This window comes from Alosa alosa, chromosome 13 (assembly GCF_017589495.1).
Source record: "Alosa alosa isolate M-15738 ecotype Scorff River chromosome 13, AALO_Geno_1.1, whole genome shotgun sequence".
Lineage (NCBI taxonomy): Eukaryota > Metazoa > Chordata > Actinopteri > Clupeiformes > Clupeidae > Alosa > Alosa alosa.
In genome coordinates, this window is record NC_063201.1 from 14,502,036 (window position 1) to 14,528,608 (window position 26,573).

General features: G+C 45.3%; 2 protein-coding genes across 2 annotated transcripts in view; both read left to right on the forward strand.

The window, feature by feature from the left end:
• Positions 1–16,014: 16,014 nt before the first annotated feature.
• Positions 16,015–17,732, forward strand: LOC125305780. Its single transcript, XM_048260729.1, has 2 exons — positions 16,015–17,654; positions 17,710–17,732. The coding sequence occupies exons 1-2, from the start codon at positions 16,463–16,465 to the stop codon at positions 17,730–17,732; spliced, it is 1,215 nt and encodes a 404-aa protein (XP_048116686.1). The 5' UTR covers positions 16,015–16,462.
• LOC125305544 (plectin-like) overlaps positions 17,722–26,573 on the forward strand; it is a 73,008-nt gene continuing 64,156 nt past the window's right edge. Inside the window, 1 exon segment of the mRNA XM_048260333.1 lies at positions 17,722–19,067. Within this exon segment, the coding sequence (XP_048116290.1) occupies positions 17,807–19,067 (1,261 nt within the window). The 5' untranslated portion in view covers positions 17,722–17,806.

The following is a 26,573-nucleotide window of genomic DNA, read 5'->3' on the forward strand; positions in this document are numbered from 1 at the left end:
ATTGTGAATGTTTGCGAACGTTCTTCAAGGATACATGACACTGTTTCTTATCTGTGTGAGGGCGTAGTCCGTCTGTCATCGCATTCTCTTGCAGGTATGTATGGATTGCACTAGTTGTGTGCTTTGAGGCGATAGTTATTGTGATCTTTTGAGGTATGTCAGCCCAGCCTTGCTTGTCTCTGAAGGCAAGTATGCAGTCACCAATTCTCATATTATACTCTAATTGTTGTGGACAATTATTGTTGTCCTCAATAAAGGAATGCGTTTGCACCTTTTGCAAATTCAAATTCAGCCAGAGAACATGTGTATATTTTATTGTTAAATCATTCTAGGGAGCGTCCAGTCAATCAGTCTATATTTAGATCTTACTGTGGACATTTCTAATGAGGACTGTGCCCAGACACAGCCGGCAAATTGACTGGAGCCCTCTTGTGGCTTCTCCAGCAAGTTCAGCTAATTGTTTGATTGTTGTGGTGAACACACACACACACACACACACACACAGACACACACATGCACACGCACACATACACACACACACACACACACACACACACACACACACACACACACACACACACAGACAGTCAGACAGACCAACAGACACACACACACACACACACACACACACACACACACACACACACACACACACACACACACACACATTAAATGAGTCACAATGAAGATAGATGTCCAGGAAAAGCCCACACAGTTGTGGGAAAAGGGCCCCTTTTCTGTAGTGGGACGGAACAAAACTGCAGAGCTTCCACTCTCCGTCTCTCTCTCTCTTCCCCCCTTTCCTCTCCTCCCTCTCCAGGAAAGAATGCAACTGATTCATTCTCTCCAGATGTAGGGGAGTTTATGAGTAGAACGGGCGCCATAAATCACAGAACACTCTGCTTATATGTTTTCTCCTGCATTGTGTTTGGGAATGTATGTGAAACAGAGGGCAAGAGAGAGGGAGATAGAGAGAGAGAGAGAGAGAGAGAGAGAGAGAGAGAGAGAGAGAGAGAGAGAGAGAGAGAGAGAGAGAGAAGGATAGGAAAGAGGAAAGGTGTGATGGCATGGTTGTTGATCCTCGGGATGCCTGTCTAAAAATACTAGTCCCGTTCCTCACGTCGTGATGCTGATTTGCCTTGGCTGCAGCCAAAGAGGAAGAGGGCAGGGTGTCTTATGTCAGTTTGTGCTTTTGACAAGCTCGTTGCCCCTGACAACAGTGCTGTTCCTCCCAGCCTGGTCTGCAAACGTGTTTGACCAACCAGCCAAACCATCCACTGTGTGTGTTTGAGTGTGTGTCTTAGTGTGTGAGTCACGTTTCCATGGGAACAACCTTGTGGGTTGGCTTGACCACACCCATGTGTGGTTTGGTCGTTTGCTGACTCACTGTGTAAATATTTTAAAAGCCTTAGCCTAGCGATCGCACTCTGCACCCTGGGCTGTTTCTTTCATCAAACTCACACCGCAGCACTATTTATTTGTTTACTCATATCCAGTTACAAAACTTCCGCTGTCCCTTTTATTGGCCTACTGTCTGTCTCGCTGCCGCATTATCCAACCGAAATTGATCTGAGTAAACTTTCAGTTTGGTGAGCTGTGCGTGGCACCCTGGGTGGCGCCCATGGACTGATCCTGCATGCCCGCGAGCTCTGGGAGTCAGGTTGGCACTCACCTTCCTGGTACTCCACTGTCAGCCATTTTCTAGCCACCCTCCACCATCTTAGATGATAGATTTACTGGCCAGCACTAACACACGACGCTAACACTCCCCCTAATACAGGGTGTCCCACACAGTAAATCAGCAGCACATACTTAAATGAGACGTGTGATGCTCCAATTGGGTGTTGTGTAATGCGACGGCTATAATTTGAAATGGCTGGGATTTGGGGATGTTGGACTGCGCTCTTGTAAATATTTTACATGACTGCAAGAAAATGAAGTGCTATTCCAAAGGATTTGGAAAACAGTTGGTGCTTTTTTTGGTTTGGGCAAATATTGTATATCAACTGCAAAACATTGACTTCTGTCTGCTTAGGGAGATCCATTTCATTTTGTATGAATGAATAATTGACAATTGACTAATAATAGCATCAGATGACGTTAAATCAATGCATTATTTGTTATTTATTGACTTTGATTGCATGAACAGTTTTTAGTTGCCTTTTAAAAGCAATGGTTCGGAGTAACTTCACCCTAGGGTCCTTTGCACCATGACCCCGAGCCAAACACCCTCCCAGAACCTGTTTTCCCTTGGTCGAACCCTGGTCGAGTAGCGCTGTCAGAAACGAATGACTTTCTGCAGGCGTAATGGAACCAACTTTTATCTCGTAAATTACCCCACTAATAATGCCCTGAATGGTACGAAACTTCTACAGTAGTACAACTATGTTCTTTACTCATAAAACGAGGCATTGAAAAGTTTGTAAGTACACCAGGAGTTTATTTAAATAACACTTGCCTGATGGATGCTATTATCTGCTACGTGATTTGGGAAAAGCCCGTAAAAGTCCTGGCAGGAAGCATGCATAAGGAAAAAAATATATTAAAAACTGGATATACCAAAAAACATTGTAATTGCTTCAAAAAATGCTAGGTACAATCCATTTGTCACCATTGACTGAACATTTGTGACAGGATCCTGATATTTGAAGGTGAGTTTACTCTGTTGTTCATCATGCCCTTTCACAATTCACTTTTAAAATCTCTTGGAAGTTCTAACCTTTCACCTGTCGCTCCTTCTATGGACCATCCCCTGGGGCGGTTTGGGGGCATCGGTTTGTCCTGGCATACGATATCAACAAGGCATGACATGGCATAGATATGCTGTTTCTCATTTTTGCTGAAAACTGCTTGGGCTGCAGTTCGTTAGACATGTCACCCCGTGTGTATTTCAAGTGTGAATCGTACAAACAGCCACCTGTTGCAGAGTTTGGGGTTTGTACATTTTTTTGGCTCTTTTTATCGGTGAGACACTATTTGTCATGATGATCCAACACATGCCCTGACTAATTGAGCAACGTTTTGATAGGATGATCATGACAGGTAGCCTGTTGATGATTTAAGTTCTCCAGAGAGGGAAAAAAGATGTTTGCCAATATCAATGGCAAAGTGCCTGAACAAAACATTCTCAGACACACTGAACACTGATCAAAATGCCACCCTGTGTATTATAAGCTTTAGAGCTAGACATCAAAGGGAGATCGCCCTAAACACAAATTAGTATGTTTGGGTCCCAATGACTTGACAAAATGGTCAGCTAGTGATCACACTGTGCAGATACTGCAGAGATACAGCAGACACTGTGATGATTAAGCAAGCAAGTAAGCTGAAGGCCTACCATGTGATTTTCAAGAGTGTATTTCATTAGAGGGGTCAACTGGAGATTCAGGCCAGTCGGAGTTCATTACTCCAATCACGTTAAAGGGTTATTGTAGTTGCCTTAGAAAAAGGAGTCTTCACTGACAGTGCTAATGCATTTGCCAACTATCTCTCTCACACACACACACACACACACACACACACACACACACACACACACACACACACACACACAGACAAAAAAACAGAAAACACAAACCTTAGAGCAGATCCATCAGAGCTAAATGCTCTCATTTGGTTACTATGGGGAAGGCATCATGAGCCAGACAACATTGTGTCAGACAAGTGGAGACATTAGCTTCCACAAAGTTGAATGGCTCTCGAGACCTTTTTTGGGACCCCTTCATACCACACTCCTCTCATATAGAGAGCGCACTCCTACAATCACTTCATACCACACACCTCTAATATACAGTAGAGAGCCCACTCCTACAATCACCTCATACCACACACCTTTCATATAGAGAGCGCACTCCTACAATCACTCAAACAGGTAATCGATGAGATGCTCCGATGATAAGAAATCAGTTACTTGATAGTGGATAACAAATAATTGATTTTGTAAATAAATAACAAAAGGAGCTACAAACTACAGCTGTATGAGGTCCTGTTTCTTGTTAAGTGGAATAAATAACAGCAGCTCGGCAGTTGCACCTAGTGTTTTTTTTTTTCCAGCATTTCTTTGGACCTCCGTTTCACGCCATGGCAATGTGCTCACTCTGTCTTAATCACGGTGGCCTAAATCTGTTGTGGCCGCTGGACAAGACGTCCAGTGTTTGTATCTGAGTTAGTGCTCCTGGAACAATGCGGCGGGGCCTGGAGGATGCATGGCCCAGGGGTGCTGGTGGTGGGAACAAGGCGGAGATGGGGGGAGGCAGGGGGCAGGGGGGGAATATGTGGGCCCTCTGAGATTTATGGAGCTGATGCCGCTGTGTTTGCAGGCAGAGGATGAAAAGAAGCTGTTGTTCCATCCTTTAACAACCCCCCCCTCCCACACTCTCTCTCTCTCTCTCTCACAGACACACACACACACACACACACACACACACACACACACACACACACACACACACACACACACACACACACACACACACACACACACACACACACACACACACACACACACACACACACACACACACACAGAGGCCATTCCACTTCCGTCAGCCCCATTTTCCACACTGCTTTCGGGGGGTGATAGGTTTCAGATGGACGCGAAAGGGATGTCGGTATTGTCCACCAGGCCTTGGCCGGTGAAAGAGAGAGCGGTCAGGCGCAGACATGGCCTCGAGCACAGGAGCAGCACCGGTAGCCGCAACAGGGCATGTTTCCCCGGACATGGGAGACGTGCTGGGGGACCGCTTCTGGCGTAGCGACAAGAAAGGTAAGAAGGGAAAGAAAAGGTGTGTGTGTGGGGTGGGGGTGGTGCTGGTGGAAGAAGACCAGAGGTGGAAAGTAACGAAATACATTTACTCACGTTACTGTATTGAGTAGTTTTTCTGTGTATTTCTTATTTTTTAAGTAGTTTATAAAATCGTTTTAAATTTTACTTGATTACATTTTGAGTGAAGTATTGTACTTTGCTACATCAAAAATCCCATCCATTACTTGAGTAAAAAAAAAGGTTAAGACTAACGAAAACGGAAAGGGAGAGAAAAAAATTGCGCCCTAAACCACTAGCCTAGTGATGATGATCAGCATGTAGCCTACAACAGGACATGAATCAAGCTGACGCCATGCAGTCTTTCTGAAAGTGATGGAGCTGGATCATGAGATGCATCAGATTAGCCTAACCTATGAAAGTGTATTTACCGGTATTCCAATCGGTTGTCTCAGTTCGTTTTAGCACTAATGATTGCGGAGATATTTAAGCAAACACCATGGGATTTCGTGTTTTGACGTTTGTGCTCACCTTTCTTTGGAAAGAAGTTTATTAGCAGTTGTTTCCCCTCATTTTGATGTCTCTCTTTTTCCTGTTTTGGCCTTTGTTTTTAGTAACCTGACTTGGCTTTCTTGGAGAAAGACATTGCACCAGCAGCAAAACAATTAGCGGTCCACTACTAGTGATGCTCAACTAAATAAACAAAAGATAGACTACCTTATGAATCGTGCAGGCGGACTAAACCATTTAGCTCTTTAGCAAGGGAGAGTGAGAGTGACCTTACACAGTTTTCACTATGTTTTGTATACAAAATCCAGTCAGTTAAATTTTAAATTTCGTCTGACATTCATTTTGACATTTAATTTGGAAGTTAAAATATTCAGGTAAAATAAATATATGGTGGAAATAAGTATTGAACGCTTAATTTTTTTCAGTAATTAGCCTAAACTTCCAGTGAATCTATTCAAAATTTTCACCACACATTATATTAACACACATATAAAAATCCAAACATAAGAGTTTTGTGTATAAAAGTGGAATGACACAGGAAAAAAGGATTGAACGTGCCTACTGAAATACTTTGTTAAAAAAGCCTTTGTTTGTAAAGACAGCTTCAAGACATTTCCTGTATGACAAAACTTATTAGTCGCAGTATCAGGTGTGATTTTGGCCCATTGTTCTAAACAGATTCCAAGGGTCCCTCTTGTGAATCCTGATCTTTAGTTACTTCCAGAACTATTTAATTGAATTGGCTGCCTTCAAGTCTTTCTGGAGCTTTCTCCGAGTGGTCCTTGGCTCTTGGAATTGACTATCCTTCTGACTCCCTGGTCAGAAATATTGCGAGGAGATCCTGTGCATGGCCGGTTGATGATGCAGTGATGTTTCTTCCACTTGCAGATAATGGCTCCCATGCTGCTTACTGGAAGATTTTGATGTTTTGAAATGCATCTGTAACCAGTTTCATTGATATGTTTTGCAACAATAAAGTTGCAAAGGTCTTGGGAGAGCTTTTTGCTTTTATCCATCATGAAATGTTTCTTGTGTGACACCTTGGTAATGAAAAACCTTTTTATAGCCCATTAATATGTAAGCTACTAACCAAGCTTATATTAATGTGCACAGATAGAAAGGATAACTACTCTCTGTAGAGATTCCAGCTCGTTCCTTCCCTTTCCTTGCCTTAGTGCTTTATCTTAGTGTGTTCAATACTTTTCCCCTGTGTTATTCCACTTCATTACATGACTCTACTTATGGAGTTGTTTGGATTTTTTATGTGTGGATTACCTGAGTTATTACTAATGCCTGGTGAAAATGTTGTGCCCCCTGTATTCCACTTTTCACGGGCCCCTCTCCTCCATTGGGGCCCTATACTTCCCACCCCCCCAGTCACGATGCCCTTTAATCTGCTGAACCTTCTGCTCGTTTCCAAATAAAAAAACTCTCTGCAACTCAATATTGGCCTGCCTGCCTCAGCTGCCTGTGAGGGGCTTTTCAGTTGTGCTGGATTACTGTTCACTGCAAAGCGACCCAAGGATGAGTGCAACTAACTTTGAAAATCAACTACTGCTCAAACTTAAAGGAGAACTGCGGTGATTTTTCACATAGATCTACATTTCTCAACGTCCTTTTCATGCAAGTACCTCCACTCGGCGGCCATATTGCAACACTTTTTGGGCACTTATCGTGCATCTATTTCAGCAGAAATGCGTGTGCGTAAGGCTTCACGACACCAATCTTGCTCCAGCAGCGAGATCACAACAGATGATTGGCATGATGTCTTCACAGCACACTAAATGATTGGCTCAATGTATTTTACAACACACCACATGATTGGCTCAATGTATTCACATGTCAACGTTTTGCCGCGGAAGGGTTGTGATATGTGTAGACATATGTGTAGACAACTGCCGTATTGGCATTACAAACTAACCCCATGCATTACTATGGAGGATTTTTTGAGTGCTGTATCTCCTCATTAGAAAGTCTTTGGTAAAACTGCTTGTTCTGGTACCCACCCACCCCCCCCAAAAAAAAAAAAGTAACTAAGTAACTTTTACTTAAAAGTACATTTTAAATGAACTACTTTTACTTTTAATTGAGTACATTTTCAGATCGGTATTTTAACTTGTACTTGAGTAATATTTCATCAAGGTATTGGTACTTTTACTTGAGTACAACATTTTTCGTACTTTTTCCACCTCTGAAGAAGACACATTTTTGGGAGTGGCACTGAGGGTTAGGCACATTTTATAGAAGATGGGAAAAGAGTGGGCTGATGCCAGAGCACACTTATTGCACATACCATGTCTGACTACATGCTTCTCAGTCGTGTGGCAATACTTGTGTATTTGCATATATGTGATGGCATGCTTCTTTGTAGTTTCTAATAGGTGTGGGTTTGTGGAAGAGGGTGTGTGTGATGTGCCTCTTAACCATTTAGCCACATTTGTGAGATTTTTTTTTATCTTTCGCCTCCCCTCAGGGAGACAGTGCCTCTGCTCTACGTACAACGCGCTCTGTGCAAGAGGGGTTGCATTTTCATGGATGCGTGATTAGGAACAGACTCCCGTACTCCATGAAACCAGAGCCCAGTTCTGAGTTCTGGTTAATTAGCCTGAGCGGAGCTGGAATTCCCTCCCCTCTAACACACTGATCCCTCTGCTCTGGCAGCCGCCTCTGAGCTGGGTATATGTGTATATATATATTTATATTTATATATATAAATATATAATACATATATACGGCTCCCGTCAGGGAGGAAGGGGAATGAGTGGGGACTGTTTTGAATTCCCCTCTGACCTCAAATGAGATCCTTCTCCTGGAGCTGTTTACTGCTCACAAAGCGTTTTTGTACACTCTACTCCTCTCTCTCTCTCTCTCTCTCTCTCTTTCCTTTGACTCCCTCGCTAAGCTTGGCGAACACAATGTACCATTGCAGCTTCCAAACCTGACTTTCATTACCTCAGAGATGCAATGTTGCGCCACTCGAGCACGTCTCGAACATATTAAACTGCAAAGGAAGACCACCGTGCCCACTGAACTGAAGGTTTGTATAGGATTGGAAAATAGCATCATGTACTTTCAGGACGTGTAGTAGTCCACTGTCTTGAAAGACTCCTCTGTTAAGTTGAATCTTGTTTGAGTGACAGCTCTCTCCCTCATCCCCCTTCACCATCACCACCTTCAACCTTCAGAAGGAGGGGGAGGAATCTTCTCACCGTCCACCTCGCTAGTGGGCTGCAGGGGGCACCAGAACTTTGGGCAGACCTTTGACACCTTGTGGGTCAACAGCCAAGAACCAGAGGGAGAGTGAAAGGAAGGAGAGTGGGAGGTGGTGAGAGAGAGGTGCTGAAGCACTCTCCCTGAAGTGCTCCTGCTCATTCTCATTCTTGTGGTAGTGTGTGTTTGTTTGAGTTGGGGCTGTAGAGGTGACGTGAGTGGCAAATGTGTGTGTGTGTGTGTGTGTGTGTGTGTGTGTGTGTGGTGGTGGGGGCATCGGTGACTCTGTATTTCTTTCCACTCTGGAAAAGGAGAAGCCACCTCGCTCTCTCTCTCTCTTTCTGACTCACGAGGCAGCGAACACAATGTGAGTCTTGTGAGCTACAGTATACCTCGAGCGCCACTCACGTTTTACAACTTTTCCATGTGGATGTTGGGTTCAGAGGCGCTGAGAATGGCCATGCACATTTACTTCCCATCTCCTCCCACCCTCTGTGTTTGGCCATTGACGTCAGTGCAGATTTGAGGCAGATTTCTTGTCAAGCCTTATGCAACATGTCATAAATTTTGGATTTGGCAGTGCCGATTTTAAAATGCTCTGACTGCTGTTGATGTTTTCTGAACCAATTTTTCAGCAGCAACACATTGAATTTATCAAGCTTTTTTCAAGGCGCCCAAAAGAGCTTTTCAGTAAGAGGAACCTCACTAACCACCACCAATGCGTAAAAGACTGAATGTTGTGTTTTCAGGCAAGGACTGCAACAGGGCCCCTAAAATTGGGAGCGGTGCACAGTTGCCCAAATTCTAAAGTATTTATTGACCACTGCTTGGAAGCGGTCTGTCTTTGGCAGAGTAAGAAGCTGGATGAAGTGTGTGGAAGTTCCTTTCTAACTAAATCTTTTGTCCTTTGTGTTTCCTCTGGAACTCGAAGACTCCTCTTCATCAGAGTCTTCGCACCCTCTTGAGCAAACCCTGAAAAAGACATTTGTTTATTTTTCATGTGAATGTAAGGAATGCGTCGGACACGACTTTTGTTCGGTCATGCCTGTGGCGACACAGAGTCCTCTTTGTCTTTTTGGGCCTCTATGGCATACTGTCCATAGAGGAGGCTGGAAGTTCTGCTCCGTCACCCGCCCCACTGAGCATACCTCCTCTCCCTTAGCTTGCTCAGCGGGCAGTGCCAGAGAGACCCCCCCCTTGCTCGGCCCCTCGTTCAGTCTTGCTGCATCATCCCATATGAATTCCTAAGCCTGAGCCAACTGATAATCTCCTGCTGGTCAGGGGGGGCTCTTGCATTTCAAAGTACCCTAGTCAGGATTTGCAGAGGTGGTAATTGGGTCCTGGGGTAGCCAGAGGAGGACACGAGTTGTGTGGAGGTCGTCCCGCCACTAATGCAAGTAGATACACATATGATTGTGTGATTGTTACAATCATACACATATCATACACACATATGATTGTGTATGCCTGTATTTATGTCCTTATTTATTCTTTTGTATGCATTGGTGCTGACTACTTGTTGAAGGCTGATTTCCTCCCTCGTGGACAATAAAGACTTCAGTCCAATCTAATCCAATCCAGTCCAATCCAACACAGACTGAATACTCTTACAGAGCCTTTTCCATAGCCTAGTGTGTTGTGTTTGTGTAATATGGGCTTATGGCAGGTGAGGCAAGCGTAAATAACCATGCAGTGAAGGTGCATGTGATGCAGTTTTTGTCCCCCTGCTATGAATAGATTGGTCTTTATGGGTGAAGCCACTCCCTGGCATTTCTGGATAGGCTGAGGCCGCTCGTCAGGAGACAGTTTTCCTGGGAAATGTATACCTGGAACAGAAGGGAAATACTGGCTTACATCTAGTAGCCCACTTCATTCATAGCCAAATATCTAATATGCAGGTAGTAATTTGATGCGATGCACACCAGTATGTCTCTTGTAAGACTAAAAACAGTTTTTAAAATATACAAATTTCTCCTTTCAAACACACATCTACATTTTCTGCAATACTTTCAGTCAGGTTATCAGTCATAGTTTGGACAAGACGTGGTTCAACAATAGTTCAAAATTCGGGGCAATATAACTGAGAGCTGTCAAGCACTGACAAAGCTCAAGTCTGCAGCCAACAGTGTGCTAGCCTCAATACAATAGACCTTGAAGATACTCAGTGGGAGACTCTATAAGCATGTCATATTGTTTATTCTTTTTTATAATTTTAATAACCAGGGAGGCTCATATCCTGGCCATGAGGACTCCGATGGGCAGGCCAAGTTTGTAGAGCATGGCTTGCTTTCTTAGTCGCCGACGGCTGCGAGCTGTAAACAGGTGCGACCAGACAGACCACCGGCCGGCTGTTGCCCTCTGTCCAGAGAGATCAGGGAGGAGGGGAGAGGGAGGTGAGTGGGGAGACGGGTGTCAGCAATTTCCCTGGAGGGACAGACGAAGAACTGTCCCTATTGAGAGGGGTCAAAGGAGGCCAAGGCAGATCTCTACTGCACAGCACATAAACGCAATTCTAAAGAGATGGATGGGACTGCATTTTGCATTTTAAAGTGTTCTACATAGTTTACGTTGGCCTCGAGCCGCGTTCGAATTGACTCATTCTAGGCGCTGCCCAACCCTGTGTGACCTGTTTACAGTTTTAGTCCTCTTAGTTTAGCTTGTACCAATTGTATGCATGATCCTTTCAGTTTGATATAGCCATGGTCAGTGGTCAAAGAATAAAACAGAACCATTTACATTTACTGTATACCTGAGTTTGCATAATGTGCCCAGAAGTCATGCAAATGTGAAATGTCTTTGAAATGTTGACAATGGCACTATGACAGTACATTTTTACCTCAGGAAATATTAGATGAAAAGAAATGTTATGCAAAGCAGAAATGTAAAAAAAAAAAAAAGTTATTCTACCCCACTGTGGTACATACAATACAGCGAAACAAAAGCAGTGTTGTGAAAATCAACTTACAAGTAATGAATGTAACAAGGCAAATAGCTACCTTATGCATTTGCTGGCAACATGTTTTGCTATGCTCAGAGAATTCCAAGAGTGTGCTTGATGCTCCATTCTGTTTCAATTATGCAACAGGCATCTATACCCTCCAGCTACTTTTTGATCCAGCAAGAACTCAAGAACATCCTTACTGTGGCTAGGGAGAGGAACATAACTCATGCAGATTAGCTCAAGCAACGTCACGTCTGCTCTAGCAAGTTTTACTTCTAATGCAGTATCATTTTGTTGAAGCCGCCACAGCGTCAGTGCATTTCAATCAAAGAGACAGACTCATTGGGGCCATATTTCGTGTGCTAGAACATTTTATTGGACACATCCGTTTTTTTGTTTCCCTTTCTTAGTTAAACTGTGTGGTTGACTCCAAGTTAGCAATCCATTAAAGTTTGCTCTGCTGCAGAGAATAGATTTAATAAATAAAAAAAAACAGACTTTGGAACAGTTCACATGATAAAAGTATATACTCTAACATTTAACATGAAAAGACACTTAAGTGGTGTCGTCATTGGTGCATAGCCTACTGTATGAGCCTGCTTTGAGATTTGGGTGGCACGTGTCCTAAGTGATACATGCCCCCCTGCCCTCCCTTGAGTCCTTGCAGACTCTTTACAGTGGGCCTGATGCCATCGACTCCTGGGGTGGCTGCTGACAGCTCTATTCTGGGCACTCTTGGCTCTCTGGCACACTTTACTGGAATAGACTGGCCAGAGATGAGATCTGAACACTGTCTAGAAAGGCCTTGATTTAATTATCTGTCTACTTCGCTCTCTCTCTTAATCTCTGTGTATGTGTAGGCTAGGTGTGCACTGAGTACAATTTTAATCTCTTAGAATCATTTGTTTTAGTTTTGCGGTCCCGGTCCCAATCACCCAATCACTTCCCAATCTTTCTCGAGTCCAACACTTCTCATTTTGCCAACTTCCGAAAAATATATAGACCCTTACTATTTATGTTCTTCCTTCAGAGTTTCCCATTGGCAACCACAAGGCTAAGAGAAAGTGGTAAAGGAAGACATTTGGTGCACTCCCCTGGCTAACGGAACAACCATGACTGCTCTGTTTGCAATCAGTGCGTGAAATCCTGACAGAGGACAATTTTGGAAAATCCGTGGTTAAGGGGCCATAGGGCATGTTGATGCAAATTTAGCTCAATGACCACTACTAAGACTGGGCAGGAAGACACGGGCACTGAAGCATCACATGACTATTTCTGGGTGACTTCTGGGAGGTTGTCAGGACAGTGAGAGGCTGGTGTGAAGAGGTGGTCTGAGTTTCAGGAAGTTGTTTGAATAGAGCCAAATATTGTAAATCTGATCTCTTTGTACTTGTTTGTTGTGAATAAAGTGTTTTGGTTTTGAAATGCAGTGAGTATATAGAATGTCTTAATTTCTTTGTATGACATTTTTTTATTATTGTTATAATTATCTCATCTTTTCTTTTTTCATTTTAATTACATTCATTTGAATTTATGTTTTGTTATTATTACAGGTCTTACTGCTCCCCCTATTCTTGTGTGCTATCTCTGTTATCTTTCCGATCGTCTACAGGTACTAGCGTTTGATATCAGGTTTCCGAACTTTCAATTGACAAGCACTTTGGTCAACTGGTGTTGTTTTTTAAAGTGCTTTATAAATAAACCTGGCTTGATTTTACTTGACCTTAGACATCTAGCCTATGTAGTATGTACCATATATATAGCTCTAACATGACTTGTTTGTTTATTGATTAGGATATAGTTTAACAGGAACTGATAAGAGTAGCCTTTGGCTGGAAAATGTAGATAAAGAAAGCTTTGTAAGTTATCTTCATCCCACCCCCACCAAAGTTGATAATTTCAAAACAATCATTAGTCATGGCACACCTTTAACACCTCCTTCCTTAAGAACAGTACCTGGTGTGTAATACATCAATCACAGCATGGTAAGATGGTCTGATTTCTTTATCGAATGGAGATCTCCCGCTGAATTCCTGTGGTGGGAGTGGGAGGTGAGCTGGTGATGGATGTTCTTGAGAAATGGCTCACTTTGTGCTCTGTATGGGCTTGTCGGGTTCACAGGTCACACTGCCTCTCGCAGTTCTAGTTTACTAAGAGAGAGTGGTGGATGTTATATATACTTCCTGTATTCCCCCCTTTGCTTTCATGCTCATGGGTCTGATATTGACATAATGTTGCTGTTGGTCTGAAACACACATATGCAGGAGCATGTCCACACATACGTGATCACGCACATGCACCCTCATGAAGTTATCAGTGTTAAAACAATGCGTACTTGCCCATAGCAAGCCCAGTTAATTACATGCTTATGTAAACGTCTGGCACGGTTATAACGGCAGTGCCACTGAGAAGGTAACAAGCATATTGTTGCTGAATGGGCAATAAAGACTGTAATTACCTTACCATGTAGGCGGCTACTTGCTGCAGCTTTTTTTAATTGGGCAAAATTGCTAAATGAACACTGCCAATTGCATAACTGTACAAGGACTCCACTGTGTACGGTTGTGGTAAAAGTTGTGCGGGTTGTGCATTTTATGGTGGTGTTGAGTATGTATTTGACGGCCTCAGGTGCTGTACTTCAGCTTAGTTTGATGAAGTGTACAGCTGTTGAGATGTGACACTGTGTCCGTAGCAGCTGTCTTGTGCACATATTTATGGTACGAGACATTTCTGGAAGAGGATATTTGGCTTTCTTGGAGCTGGCCGCTCTGTATGGCTGTCACCATGGTGATTAAACAGTAAACAGGAAAAAGGGAAGCGTGTGTCTGGTTTTTTTTTTTCTGCAAGTACAACGTGATTTTTGCAAATAGTATGGATGTTGCCTTCACTGTTCCCATGATCACTCTGTTAAAACCACACAATCTTTAGTCACCCATTCCCTCCCTCTCTCTCTCTCTCTCTTTCCCCCCTCTTCTCTCTTCTCTCTCCTTCCTCTCTCTCACTTACCAATAGACAGAAGATGAGAGAGAGAGACAGAAGCTGGAAGACGAGAAATGATAAGGCCATTAGAAATCTGATATCATGTTCCTGGTTGCTAGGAAAGGTTAGGGGTAATGTACAGGTCTTTATATAGCGAACTCCCTCAGAGGCAATTTGAGTTCAGAGTCTATATCAAGACCACAAGCCCATAAAGGAGTCTACTTCGAGAGCAGGGGAGCTTTCAGCCTGTTGCGTCATTTAAATAAAGCACTTCAGCCAAACATTTATGGGTGTCATTTCAGAGTATTCCCACCACAACCCTGTTCCTTGTCTCTCTCTCTGTGGTGCATACATTGAATATGTTCATACCTGATGACCACATGCAGTTGCTGTCACATTGCTAACCTACTCTTTTAGTGCAGTTAAACATAATAGTAGGTCCTGAAAGTGACCCAAGTGTGTGTGTGTGTGTGTGTGTGTGTGTGTGTGTGTGTGTGTGTGTGTGTGTGTGTGTGTGTGTGTGTGTGTGTATGTATATGTGTGTGTGTTGAAGAGTAAAAGGTTTGTCTAGTATATTATTAGTCGTTTCTGCTCATGTAGTTATTAACATACCAACGGCAGGACTAGGGCAATGTGTACAGAGGCAGTTTATCACTGTCTGGTTGAAAAAGTTTTTTTGCCTGAGTAATCATTCTTTTGTAACCATTCTGGTATATTATTTACCTAGCTATATTACCTCATTCCCATCATACGACATACACACACACACACACAAGCAAACACACACACACACACATACACACACATACACACACACACACACACACACACACACATGCGCACACACACACACACATGCACATGTGCACACAGAATGATTTTGGTTTAGTGTCTTGGAATTGTATTTTATACAGCCCTAGCTTTGATTGCGCTGCGACAACTCTCAGCATATCCTCTGTGTGTCTGCAGGGCAAGAGGCACGCCTGTCACTCGATATGTAGTGTGTAAAGAAAGTTTACTCTGGGAGGGGAGGGAATGACTGGTGGTGTGTTTCACATGTACGGTAGGGTGGTATGTGAAAAGGGTGTCTCCTTTTTCTTCATACCTAATCTTCCCGTAGCCCAACCTACTCTCTCTTCCAGTGCCACTGAATGAAAGACACACACACACACACACACACACACACACACACACACACACACACACACTGAGGGGTGTGTTACGCATGTTGCCTTAGTGTGGGGTAGGCGTCTCCAGGAGGAGTTAGTGAGTTGCATGTGCTGGAGCTCTTCAGAGTTGTGCTTCTCACTTAGCTTTTTGCTTTTCGCGGCCTCTTTTCATCTCTCTTTTATTTTTAGTACGTCACTTGTTCTTACTTCATTAGCTTCATTCATTCTTGCCGACCACGTTCTCGTCATCCTGCTCAGATTTTATTTCGGGCAACATTTTTTTTTTTTTAGTGCTGAGGAAAGGTAGGAGGGGCTGTGTGCTCTCTCTCTCTCTCTCTCTCTCTCTGTCTCACTCTCTTGCTCCCTCTCTTTTTCTCTGCCTTATTCTCTCTCTCTCCTCCCCCCTTCTCTCCCTCCCTCCCTCCCTCACTCGCTCTCTCTCACCACCTCCCCCGGCTGTCACTGCTGTTCTGCTACCCCGGACTGTGTTCACTTCCAAGGAAGGCTGAGAGAAGGAGAGAACTCGACTCGAGTCTCTGGAGTTTATTTGACTTCGCTCTTCCCTCAAGGAAGTTTTTCAGAAGAGAGTGAAGCGACATTTTTCCCGCCCTTGGAAAAAAGGACACTCAAAGAGAAGAGGACAGAGGAAGACGACAGGACAGGACAGAACAGAGCAGACACTCATACATTCTTTTTATTGCATAGGAAGCACGTGGCAGCCGGCTCTGCCACTGGACTCTCTAGCAGACAGAAAGAGTGAGGTCATTATTTAATTCATTCTCCCTTTTGGCAGTTGTGTGCGCGCGGGCGGTGTGTGTGTGTGTGTGCGCACGGTTTTTGCCATAGTTAGTCAGTCAGTCTTGTTTGAGGCACACAGACAGAGGAGCAACAATGGTGGCTGGAATGGTGATGCCCCTCGCTGACCTGAGGGCGATCTACGAGCTGCTTTTTCGGGATGGCGTCATGGTGGCCAAGAAAGACAAGCGCCCACAAACCAAGCACCCCGATGTCCCTGGGGTGAAGAATCTGCAGGTGATCCGCGCCATGGGCTCGCTGAAGTCTCGGGGGTACGTGAGGGAGACTTTTGCGTGGAGGCACTTCTACTGGTATCTCACCAACGAGGGCATTGTTTACCTGCGGGAATACCTGCACCTGCCCGCCGAGATCGTGCCAACTCCTCTCCAGAGGGTACGTCGGCCAGCTGCCACCCTGGCCCTTGCCCAACGTGCTGCCCGGGTCCAGTCAGTGGAGGGTCCAACGTCTTACGTTCCCAAGCCCGGAATGGAAAGCCAGGAAGGTCTGATGGAGCGCCAAGGATACCGGCACAAGAGGATGGGAGGAGTCGCAGAAGAAGGGATACCAGCTGACAGAACCCCTCGGTTCCGAGGCCGCCCAATAGCTATGGAACAAGAGAAGCCCAATGCATCATGGAATTCCGGGAACCAAGCTCAGCCTCCTATGAGAAATGGACGGGCTTTTCGCCCAGAACCTGAGCGTGTTGTGGAACAGGGCTATGGGAAAAGGGTCACCATGGAGACCGCCTCCGAGAGGCCTTTGACGGATGCTGTTAGTACCAAATCGACTTCAATGTTTACAGTGCAGGAGAAGGTTGTGTCTGGAAACCACAGAGGTAACACTCAGGCTACCAAAAGCACAATAGCCCTCTCTGATATGACTTCCTCCAATCAAGCACAAATTGCCACCGCAGCCGCAGTTACAGCTGCAGCAGTTGGATTAGGGGTGTCCAAAAGAGAAGTGCCTGCCCCAGTACCCCAGGGAACAGCTAAACTCACCCAAACGGCCAGCAACAAACCAGACCAAGCCGCAGTCACTCAGGTGGAATCTTCTGCTAAGGTGGAGAAGCAGAAGAAAAGCACAGAATCCAAGGCAAAGGAACCCAAGACAACTAAACCAGCCGAAGAGGTGTTGGTGAAGGTTGAACGACAAGACTTCAAAGTGAAGACTGCTAATGCCAAGTCTAAAGAAGATCCCCCTAAAGTATCAACAGAGGCAGTGGTCAATGTAGCAGCCCCAGCAGCTGTGAAGACTGATGTAGTGGCATCGAAAAAGGAAACTAAAGACAGCATTAAAAAGAAAACAGAGGTGAAGATAACGCAAAAACCTGTTCAGCAAAACAGCATTGGCCAACAAATTCCTGTAGAATTGGCCAAGCCCCAGGCAGAAGTGTCTGTCCAGCAGAAGGCAGAGGTCAAAGAGGTTAGCGCTGGTCTTGACATGCAGGGGCCAAAGGGACTATCTTCCCTGGAGGCTGCCATGACACCTGCAATCTCTCAGCAGGCAGAGGCCATGCTAGAAGTGAAAGTGGCAGAAGATGCCTTTGCGTCATATGCCGCTAAAAAGGCAGGACCACCCACTGTGTGTGTTGAAAAAATAACAGTGGAAGAGAAGAGTGTTAAAGTTGAATTGAAGAAACACGAGGAGACTGCCAAGTCTGAAGCGTCTCCCGTTCAATTATCACCACCTCCACCAAAACCAGCCGATATTCCCCCCGAGGCTGAGGCCGTGAGTGATGTTACTCCAAAGGTTTCGAAATCAAAAAAGAAAAAGCAAAAACAAACGGCTCCTTCTGTTGAGGAGACACTCCCAACTCCTCCACCTGTAGTGGTGGAGCAAAAGGTAACAAAGGTGGAGATTGTGACCACCATGAAAAACGAGTCTTCTAAAGCTCGAGGTTCGACAATGACAAATGACCCTCCGCAGATACCTTCAGAAGGAATGTGCCCTGAGGAAATCTGTCCGGCAGCAGCTGTGCAGACCGAAGCCCCGGCAGACAAAGGGGAGGTGGAGCTAGCCACGAATGGGGCAGAAAAAATCGAGCGGGAGGTCCTGAGAGCGGAAACATCCTCCTCTGTGAGGGAAGCACCCGCAGCAGCTCTAGCGTCAGCAGCAACAACAGCAACAGGCTCAGCTCACAAGACCAGCCCCCGCAACGAGCAGGGGGAGCCTCCCAGTGTTGCACAACACACAGCTGCTCTCGCTGCCGCTTCTGCTACAGCAGAGCCTGAGAGAGGAGAGAGGGAGGAAAGGCTCTCCAGTACCCAGGCCTCCGAGCAGGGCAAGGATCTGCAGTCAGCGCCACCACCGCCTGTCATCGCCGCCAGCGAGCTCCCATCTGCTGCTGCTGCTGAACCACAGCCAGAGGGAGAGATCCCCGAAGCAGAGAAGCGTAAAGTCGAGGCAGAGACAGACGCAGGCGTCGACACCGACGGCACCATGAGAAAGAAGATAGTTGTTGTGGAGGAGGTAATCGAGGTGCAGCAGATTGGCAGCCCGACAGCGCCAGGGTCACCGCCTGTGCCGTCGGCCCCCGTAGCCAAGAGCGATGACCTGGACTATGATGTCTTGGAGCAGCTGGCCCTGGAGAGAGCCTTGCTGGCCGGTGGGGCCATGGCTGAACAGCGGGCTGGTTCTCCAGACGAATGGGACCATTCCCTGGACGAGCCAGAGGAGAAGACCTTTCCGAACTTCCAGGAAGGTTTGAGAATGTTCCAGTTCCGTTTCCTCTCTCCTCTCTTTTATTCTCTCTCTTTCCTCCCTTCTCCTCTTCCCGTCCTGCACCTGTGATGTCACTGAAGCCGTTGCTAGGGCCATTTCTGGGAGTGTTTGCTCAGGGGGGGAGTGTCAAGGTAAATGGTGCACTGCCCGTTATGGAGGTGCCATTTGGTGTGTTATGGTTAGTGACCACGTGTTTTCACAAGTGCAGAACAGAAACAGAAGCAAATGGCTCATCTTGTTTGTATTTAAAACAAACAAACTTGTTAGGGGATTTTGATGCTGTCTGTCTGTTGTCTGTAAGTTGTCTCTAAGTTTTAAATGCTCTTTAGAGTTCTTTGTCTTCGTCTTTAGAGCTCTTTGACCATAGTGAGCCAAGCCCATAGCAGCACAAACATGTAATTGAAATGTTTTGCTGTGAACTTGTGAGAAAGCAGTCAGTTAGTCATCCACCGACTGCCTGCAAATCCCATCATTTTGCATGGAACTTTTCTGAAACAGTCATCCCTGTTAGTCAGGTTCAAACTATTTAGGCGTGAATATAAAACAGCCCACAAGTGTGTTTCACTAAAAATTTGCAAATTGGCTTCGATTCCCACCACAGCCACTCCCTGAAAGCTCTTAATCGAGTCAAGAGTGAGAAGCAGAGCATAGCAGACGCACCACTGCACATATCTGACAGACTTGTAACTCCTTAAGATTTACAGCATGATTTCACATTTCCAAAACAACGGTGTGGGGGGAATTCCAGCTCTGTGGAAACAATGCCGTTTACCATCGGGCTCTGGTCACAATGTGTGGTGACGCCTGAGATGATTGAGCCTGTCAGTCAGATGGGTGGTGGCCCCAATCGAGGTGCATCTCCTGTCACTCTCTCAGGAGAGGAGTCAAATGGCAAGAGGAAATGAGAAAATGAACCAGGCAGTGGAGAAAGGGCCCCATTTCATTGTATTTTTCTAGAATCTGTGTTTAAAACAGGAAGCATGCAGGATTTTTCCCTCCGCTCTGTGGTTTCGGGTTTCTGGTGTTCATCTCCGAGGTCCACTTGAAAGCGTTGCTCGTGGCTGCAGAGATTATGCAATGGAGCATGCCAAAGATAAGGGCAATCACACCCCCACTCACACACACACACACACACACACACACACACACACACACTCCCTCACACACTCACCCACGCTAATTCATACCCTGTGCCTGCCTTCGCTTTTGTACCAGATTGAGCAATGGAACACTCCGGAATGTGTTTTGGCAGCAGTCTCCTCTGCTGTGTTTGGCTTCAGAGAGAGCAAAAACACTCACGCATCCCATCCCATTCCATGGTGTTTTCATTTTCAAAAAATCATGTGCTCTCTGACACATGCATTTCATGTGGAGATTCTGGAGGTCTGTATGCAGCATTTGTCAAGTTTCTGAATGTCAGACGGTTGAAATGCAATTTTGCATCTTGTTTGAATAGTGGCAGAGCAGGCCCCATGTGTGTTGTTTTCAGGCTGTCAGACAGAGGTGATGTTTGGCTCGCAGTTCTCTGGGTGTGTCTGGATTTGGCAGCGTTTACAGGGAGTGTCTGTTGATTTCACAGGTTGTAATAGTTTTTTTTCCCTCAGAGGAGACGAGTCATTCTTGGGAGTTCTGTAACAAAGATGAGCCTTTTTATTCTGTGGGTTATTCTGTAGTGGCCATTATTTGTTCCGTAACTTTACAAAAGAGATCAAAGAGATCAACCTTCAGCTTTGGTCCAGTGACTACCTTTTGTGCACTCACTCCAGGCTGTGCTCAAAGCCAACTCCCTGGCGCCCCCTCCTGCACAGTAATATTCAGACGCCCAGACTCTGTGAGGTAAAGTCTGCTCCTCAAAGCTGCTGGGTGTAAGAGGTCTTAGCAGAAACAGACAGGAATGTTCATTTGGGTAGCAAGCTAAGAGATTTTTGTCTATTTTGTGTTTTTTCAAACACAATTGAACTGAGTGTTATATAATTTTGTCCAATAAAACAATCACATATTCTTGCACATAATTTATGACTGGGAACACAATAATTACCTTTCAAACACTCAAATGAGAAATGGCTATGATTATGTGTAAATGGTAGTGAGTAATATCTAGTTCAAAGCTACGCCCATGTGGGCCAAGCTGTAATGCGATACCTTAGGAACAACACAACATCAAAGTGTGTTATACCCCTAGTAATCCAAAGGCATGTATTTGTGTATGTGTGATGTGTGGTGTCACAGGGCGGCTCTTGAAGAAACGCCCCCGCAGCCTCATACCAATGGGGTCATCGTGCCGCGCCATCTTTCCTACGTTGGTCGTGCCATTTAGTTCTCTCTCGTTCTCTCCACTCATTCCCCCATGTTTCGCCTAATTCAATACCAGACCACTGGTGCCTCAGTGTCCCTGCACTCCTCTCATGGCATATGATTGTGGTGCTGTGCATGACTCACTCCTTGGACCCGGCTCAAGAAAGCCAAAGCTTATTATGAGTGTAAGAAGAGACTTCAGTTCTCTCTGACACACACACACACACACACACACACACACACACACACACACACACTATCTATAGCTTTTGTTGTGCCTTCACACCCGTGAGTTCTGTGAAAGCGACACCAGAAATCTGGGCCCAGGTGTTTTTGTGTGCGAGCAAGAGCATGCCGACCCCTCGTGTCCCAGCTCGTGCCCATCGCCCGTGGGAATCGTGTGGTAAACAGGTGGACGCCTTAAACAAACCCACTCAGATGGTTGTGATAGAAATCCTTTACCCGGAACTGATATGCCATTTTCACCCAGGGTTGATGTCATAAACACATTGTTGCAGTTACAGTGTAGATTGTGGGGGCAATTGGTAGCCATGAACATTAGTAAGGTGGTTAGAGGATGTTCATTGTGTCAATGTTCAAAGTGATACAAAATAGCAGGATTTTCTGGCCTTTGGACATTCCCCTTCTCTCCTCTCTCTCTCTCTCTCTCTCTCTCTCTCTCTCTCTCTCTCTCTCTCTCTTCCTCTTTTCATTTTGCTAGCCTTGTGAGTGTCTTTTCATTTTGCCTGCCAGTGCGTGCCTCTGGCTTTGGCTTGGGAGACAGAAAAGCTGCTGGAACCAGTTTTGATTATAGTTCTCACTGCAGCATAATGAGTGCAGGCTGGTCAGTCAGTCTCTTTGGAGGACTCAGTGTACAGTAGTAGAGGAGAGCCTTGAGCCTTGAGAGTCCAAGGGGAGATGTATGGCGGAGCACATGCTCTCTGTCATGAATTCATGCTTCAGACAGGCTGCCTCCAGCCTCCAGCCCTTTGGAGGACCCCAGGTCCCCAGCAGTTGTGTGGGTATTGAAATGCTTGTATGAATGTCACTCTGCATGGCAAGCATTCAGGGCATAGACTCGCGTGATGGAACCACACAGCCATGTGATGTCTTGTGGTGAGAGAGGCTTTCTCTTATTAGATTTTAATCTGCCTTGGTGAAGCCCAACAAATATTCGAATGAGGGCACCTGTAAAGCAAAGCTGGGGAAGTTGTTCTCATAAAGTTGGCACTGCCTTTTTTTGGCAGCCTGACATATCCTCCTCATGCCTATGGATTCCCCAGGCATTCCCTTTGATGATGTACAGGAATGCACATCAACTCACGGAAACACACCTCCCCACCTTTCCACCCTTCCACCCCCCACCACTGACCTTTGCACATGCTCAGATAACTTGCGTGTGTCACACCACCTGACTTTTTTCCTCAGTCTGGTTCCTAATTCAGCAATTCCCCGACAGTTTTTAGACCAGTACCAGTTTAACTTCACAGGAGGAAGAACCCCATCTAGATGGCTGTGACTATTTTTGCATCATGAAGTGGCCCTTATAGTGCAGGTGTCTTTTGGATCGGATGGTGAATGCCTTGGCTCTTAGGCAGTTGTGCATATAAAGTCCAAAGCGCTCATGCTGTGCCAAGTGTTTCTAATAAAGCTTCACAAGTTAGTCCATTTAAGCTGATAAGTCACAAGGCAACTTTTTTAACAATGTTAACTCAGCTCTGTAACTGAGTATTGTTGTTCTGGTATGTTCCCATTAATTTGGGGCAAACAGGTTTATGGAGGAGTTACACCGCACTCACGATCAAAAAGGTGTCAGACAAACGAAAACTGAAAATCTCAAAATGAACTGTCTGCACACTTAAATCCTTTGCAAGAATATTCGCCAACAAGCTTTCGGTCAGACGACCATCCTCAGGGCATACAGGTTTAATCATCACATTAGAAGGCAATGTTCCATGATCGTTTGATCAGAAAGCACGGTACTGCTTATGTGGTTTCCAGCGACACTGCTCTGAAAGGTGCCCCACGTATCCCAGACTCCCAGCTTCAGAAACAGACAAAGTGGAGCATAGTGTATATACACAGCAGGGGAAAAATAATCAGGCGCGAAAGTGGATATTCTGTCAGCACCATAAGTCACAATTGTAATTTGTGGAGCAAAAATAACACAGCAATGCAAAACATGCTATATATATAGGGGTGCTTTGCGTCTTGTGGGGTCCCCGAAGTGTGAGGGTGTCATAGGTGATGGAGACTGGGAGCTTTAGTCATGCCAGCCATCCCAGCTATTTGACCTGCAAGAAAAATAAATGTGTTTACTGGCATTTAGAGACCTGTGGTCAGATTTTCCAACTAGACCACCAGCGGACTAAGCTACTCAGTAATCCATTCGCATCCATTCCCCTACCCTGCTCTATGCTCATACCTCAGTACTGTATGCTGTATAATGTCATTCAGTTCCTTGTTTTATTTTCCCCCAGGCCTCTGGCTGTTTTTGTTTTAGCCAGTGTAAAACTAGTTGAGCACCACCTGTTTAGAGTGGGCTGTTTGTGTTGGGCTGAGCGCCTGGCAGGTTGGTTGCTCTCTGTTCACTTGGTCGTGTGTGTAATTTATGTGTTGGTCAGATTTCACTTTATGACTTTTGTCAGGGTACAAGATGTTATTTGGCTGGAGGACATGGAGGCAGTCGGGGGAGTTGTTCGGTTTTCTACTTTCTGCGTTTGACTCATGATTTCATGTAAAAGTATAATGTTGAATTAACATCTTTGGTGGAGTTTATATATGTTTTAGGATACTGGTTACTCTAGTGGAACACTGTGGGATTGGCTAGATCAACACTATTGCTCAAGCTAAAAAAATAAATAAATATTTTGAATCAACCTTTACTTCATTCACTTGTAAGGTTTATGAAAATAACATACTTTATATGGTTTTTAACATATATATAGATTTCTCTGGGACTATAGTCTGTATATAGTGTGTCCACACTCAGAATGACAAACATCTATCTAAATCTCAGTATAAGGCCGGGGTTCTGTGATCTCATCGGGACAGAATAGCACTTTCATCTGGGGGAAAAGCCTGCCTCTCTCTGGTCTAGAGTGGCAGCAACCCAGCCGACGCCAGGGCAGTTTCATCAGCTTCTAACTGTGACACCATGACCAGTCCGGCCCGCAAGATATTTATATCTCCCTGCAGGCTCTAATACCCCTATGCCACCCCCCCCCCTCACCCGCACTCACCCTCCCCTCCCCTTCCCAGACCCACTCCCCCACTCTCAAGGCAGGACCCCCCACACACACACACACACACACACACACCCCGCTCTCTGCTGGCTAATTACGAAGCCACCAGGGAGCCAGCTGACATATCCAAGCAGCAGGCACGGGCTGTCAAAATTAAGAAGGGGACGAAACAGGGCAGCTCGTAGCAAACAAACGAGTGTGCCTCTCCTCTCCCCTCATATCCCCTACTCTGTCACTCTCTCCCTGACCGCTCCTCCGTCTCTCCTTCGTGACCTGCGGTGTCTCCAGGTTCAACACGGCACCTAGATGAAGATTATACCCGGTAAGGTCGGGCAGAGTGTCTTGTTTTGTCTGTCGGCGAGCGTGTGTCTCTGTGTGTGGCTGTTCGGCGTGTGGTTTTGGCAGACGCGGCGCGAGAAATGTTGCTGTGCTACGGAGAGGAAGGGAGACGCTTTCCACTCTTTCTCTCTCATACACACTCTCTCTCTCTCTCTCTCTCTCTCTCTCACTAACACACACACATGCTCACATGCTCACATTCACACATCCACGACCTTCGGGCACCCGTGCTGAAATTCTATTCCATTTTTAAACCTGTTCTCACTATGGTGGACGCATGATATGTGCTGCGGCTTATTTTAAAAACACTGCTTTTCCGGAGAGCTAGGTCTCTTGTCCAGTTGTCCAGTGTCTGTGTCTGCCCGAAGTCCCCCTCCTCCGCTGGTTTGGGCTGTAGCTATGTGTTTACCAGACGTGATTGACAGCTGTGGCACCATGACAAAGTTGAACGAGAGTCTGAGAATTAGGGGGTTACCACAGAGAGCCTCTGTTCAGTGCCTGTGCTGCTGCGCTATTTGTGTAAAATCCATAGAACTCTCACACCTGTGTTACAGCATGCGACCAAGGAAGGTCCTGGTCAGAGTCTTTCAAGTCAAGTTGTTTGATGTTGACGTGTCCGGGTCTCTGGGCGGTGAGGGAGGGAGGAAGGGTCATGTTTGTTTGGTGGTAAAACCTTGCTCAGGTTGTGCAACCGCAGAGAGTCTTTCCAGAAGCCACGTAAATGTACTGGTATAAATAAATGAAGGTACACCTCATAAACCTGGAATAGATGTACTGGCGATGACAGAGATTTGGGTGGTCATGCCAATCTTTGCTATGTCACTTAAACTTCACTCTAGTTTGAATGTGAGAAAGAGGAAAGGGTTATAGCAAATTGAATGCCAATTTTGTTGATACACTTTTACTGTTATCAGTGAACAATTAATTCTTAATTGAAAGAGAGCAATTTTGGGCCCAGTTCAGAAACGAAAACAAAAAGGTGAGGAAGAAAATTATTAAACCCATATCCAAATTTCTTTTGGCTTAAAACTGGTTTTGGCTTCCCTTGAAAAATACCTTGCCAGCTCCACCCTTTGAAAACAAGAATTGCTTCTTTTTTTCTACTTCTTCTAAGCAAATTTCAGGCTGTTGTGTAAGTGGTGATAGACAAAAACTCTTAATAAAACTATTAATGATATACAGTGATACAAATAAAAACAAGTGCCTACAAATAAAAGCAAAGCCACAGTTGGTGTTAGGTGTGTTCCTCATCTTGGATACGACCAATGCTGATAGAATATGAGGACATAAACAAGAGGTTTCCAAATACTTCAAGATAGATGTCAAGGAGGAGGTAGCGTTTACAGCAATGACTGACAGAGTGAAGCAAGGATCAAAGCAAGCAAGTGTTATCGGAAACGGCAGAGGCAATCGTGGTGGTCTTTGGTCATTATTTGCAAAGCCATGTTGCCGTTCATCATGTGTGGCCAAGTTACTACAGTAGGTGAAAGAAACAGGGAGTGTTTGAATTCCATCACAAGTGGGAGTGTAGGTGAGCTTCTTCTCTTGCTTGAAGTAATAGAGTAGCACACAAGGAGTGTGGTTGTGGGTGTATGTGTGGTTGTGAG

Bases quoted from the DNA above. Each gene is read 5' to 3' on its own strand.
- LOC125305780 (XM_048260729.1), top strand. From the start codon at position 16,463: ATGGTGGCTGGAATGGTGATGCCCCTCGCTGACCTGAGGGCGATCTAC. The intron at 17,655-17,709 runs GCATTAAAAAGA...TCAGCAAAACAG, and splicing joins GAAAAAGGAAACTAAAGACA to CATTGGCCAACAAATTCCTG.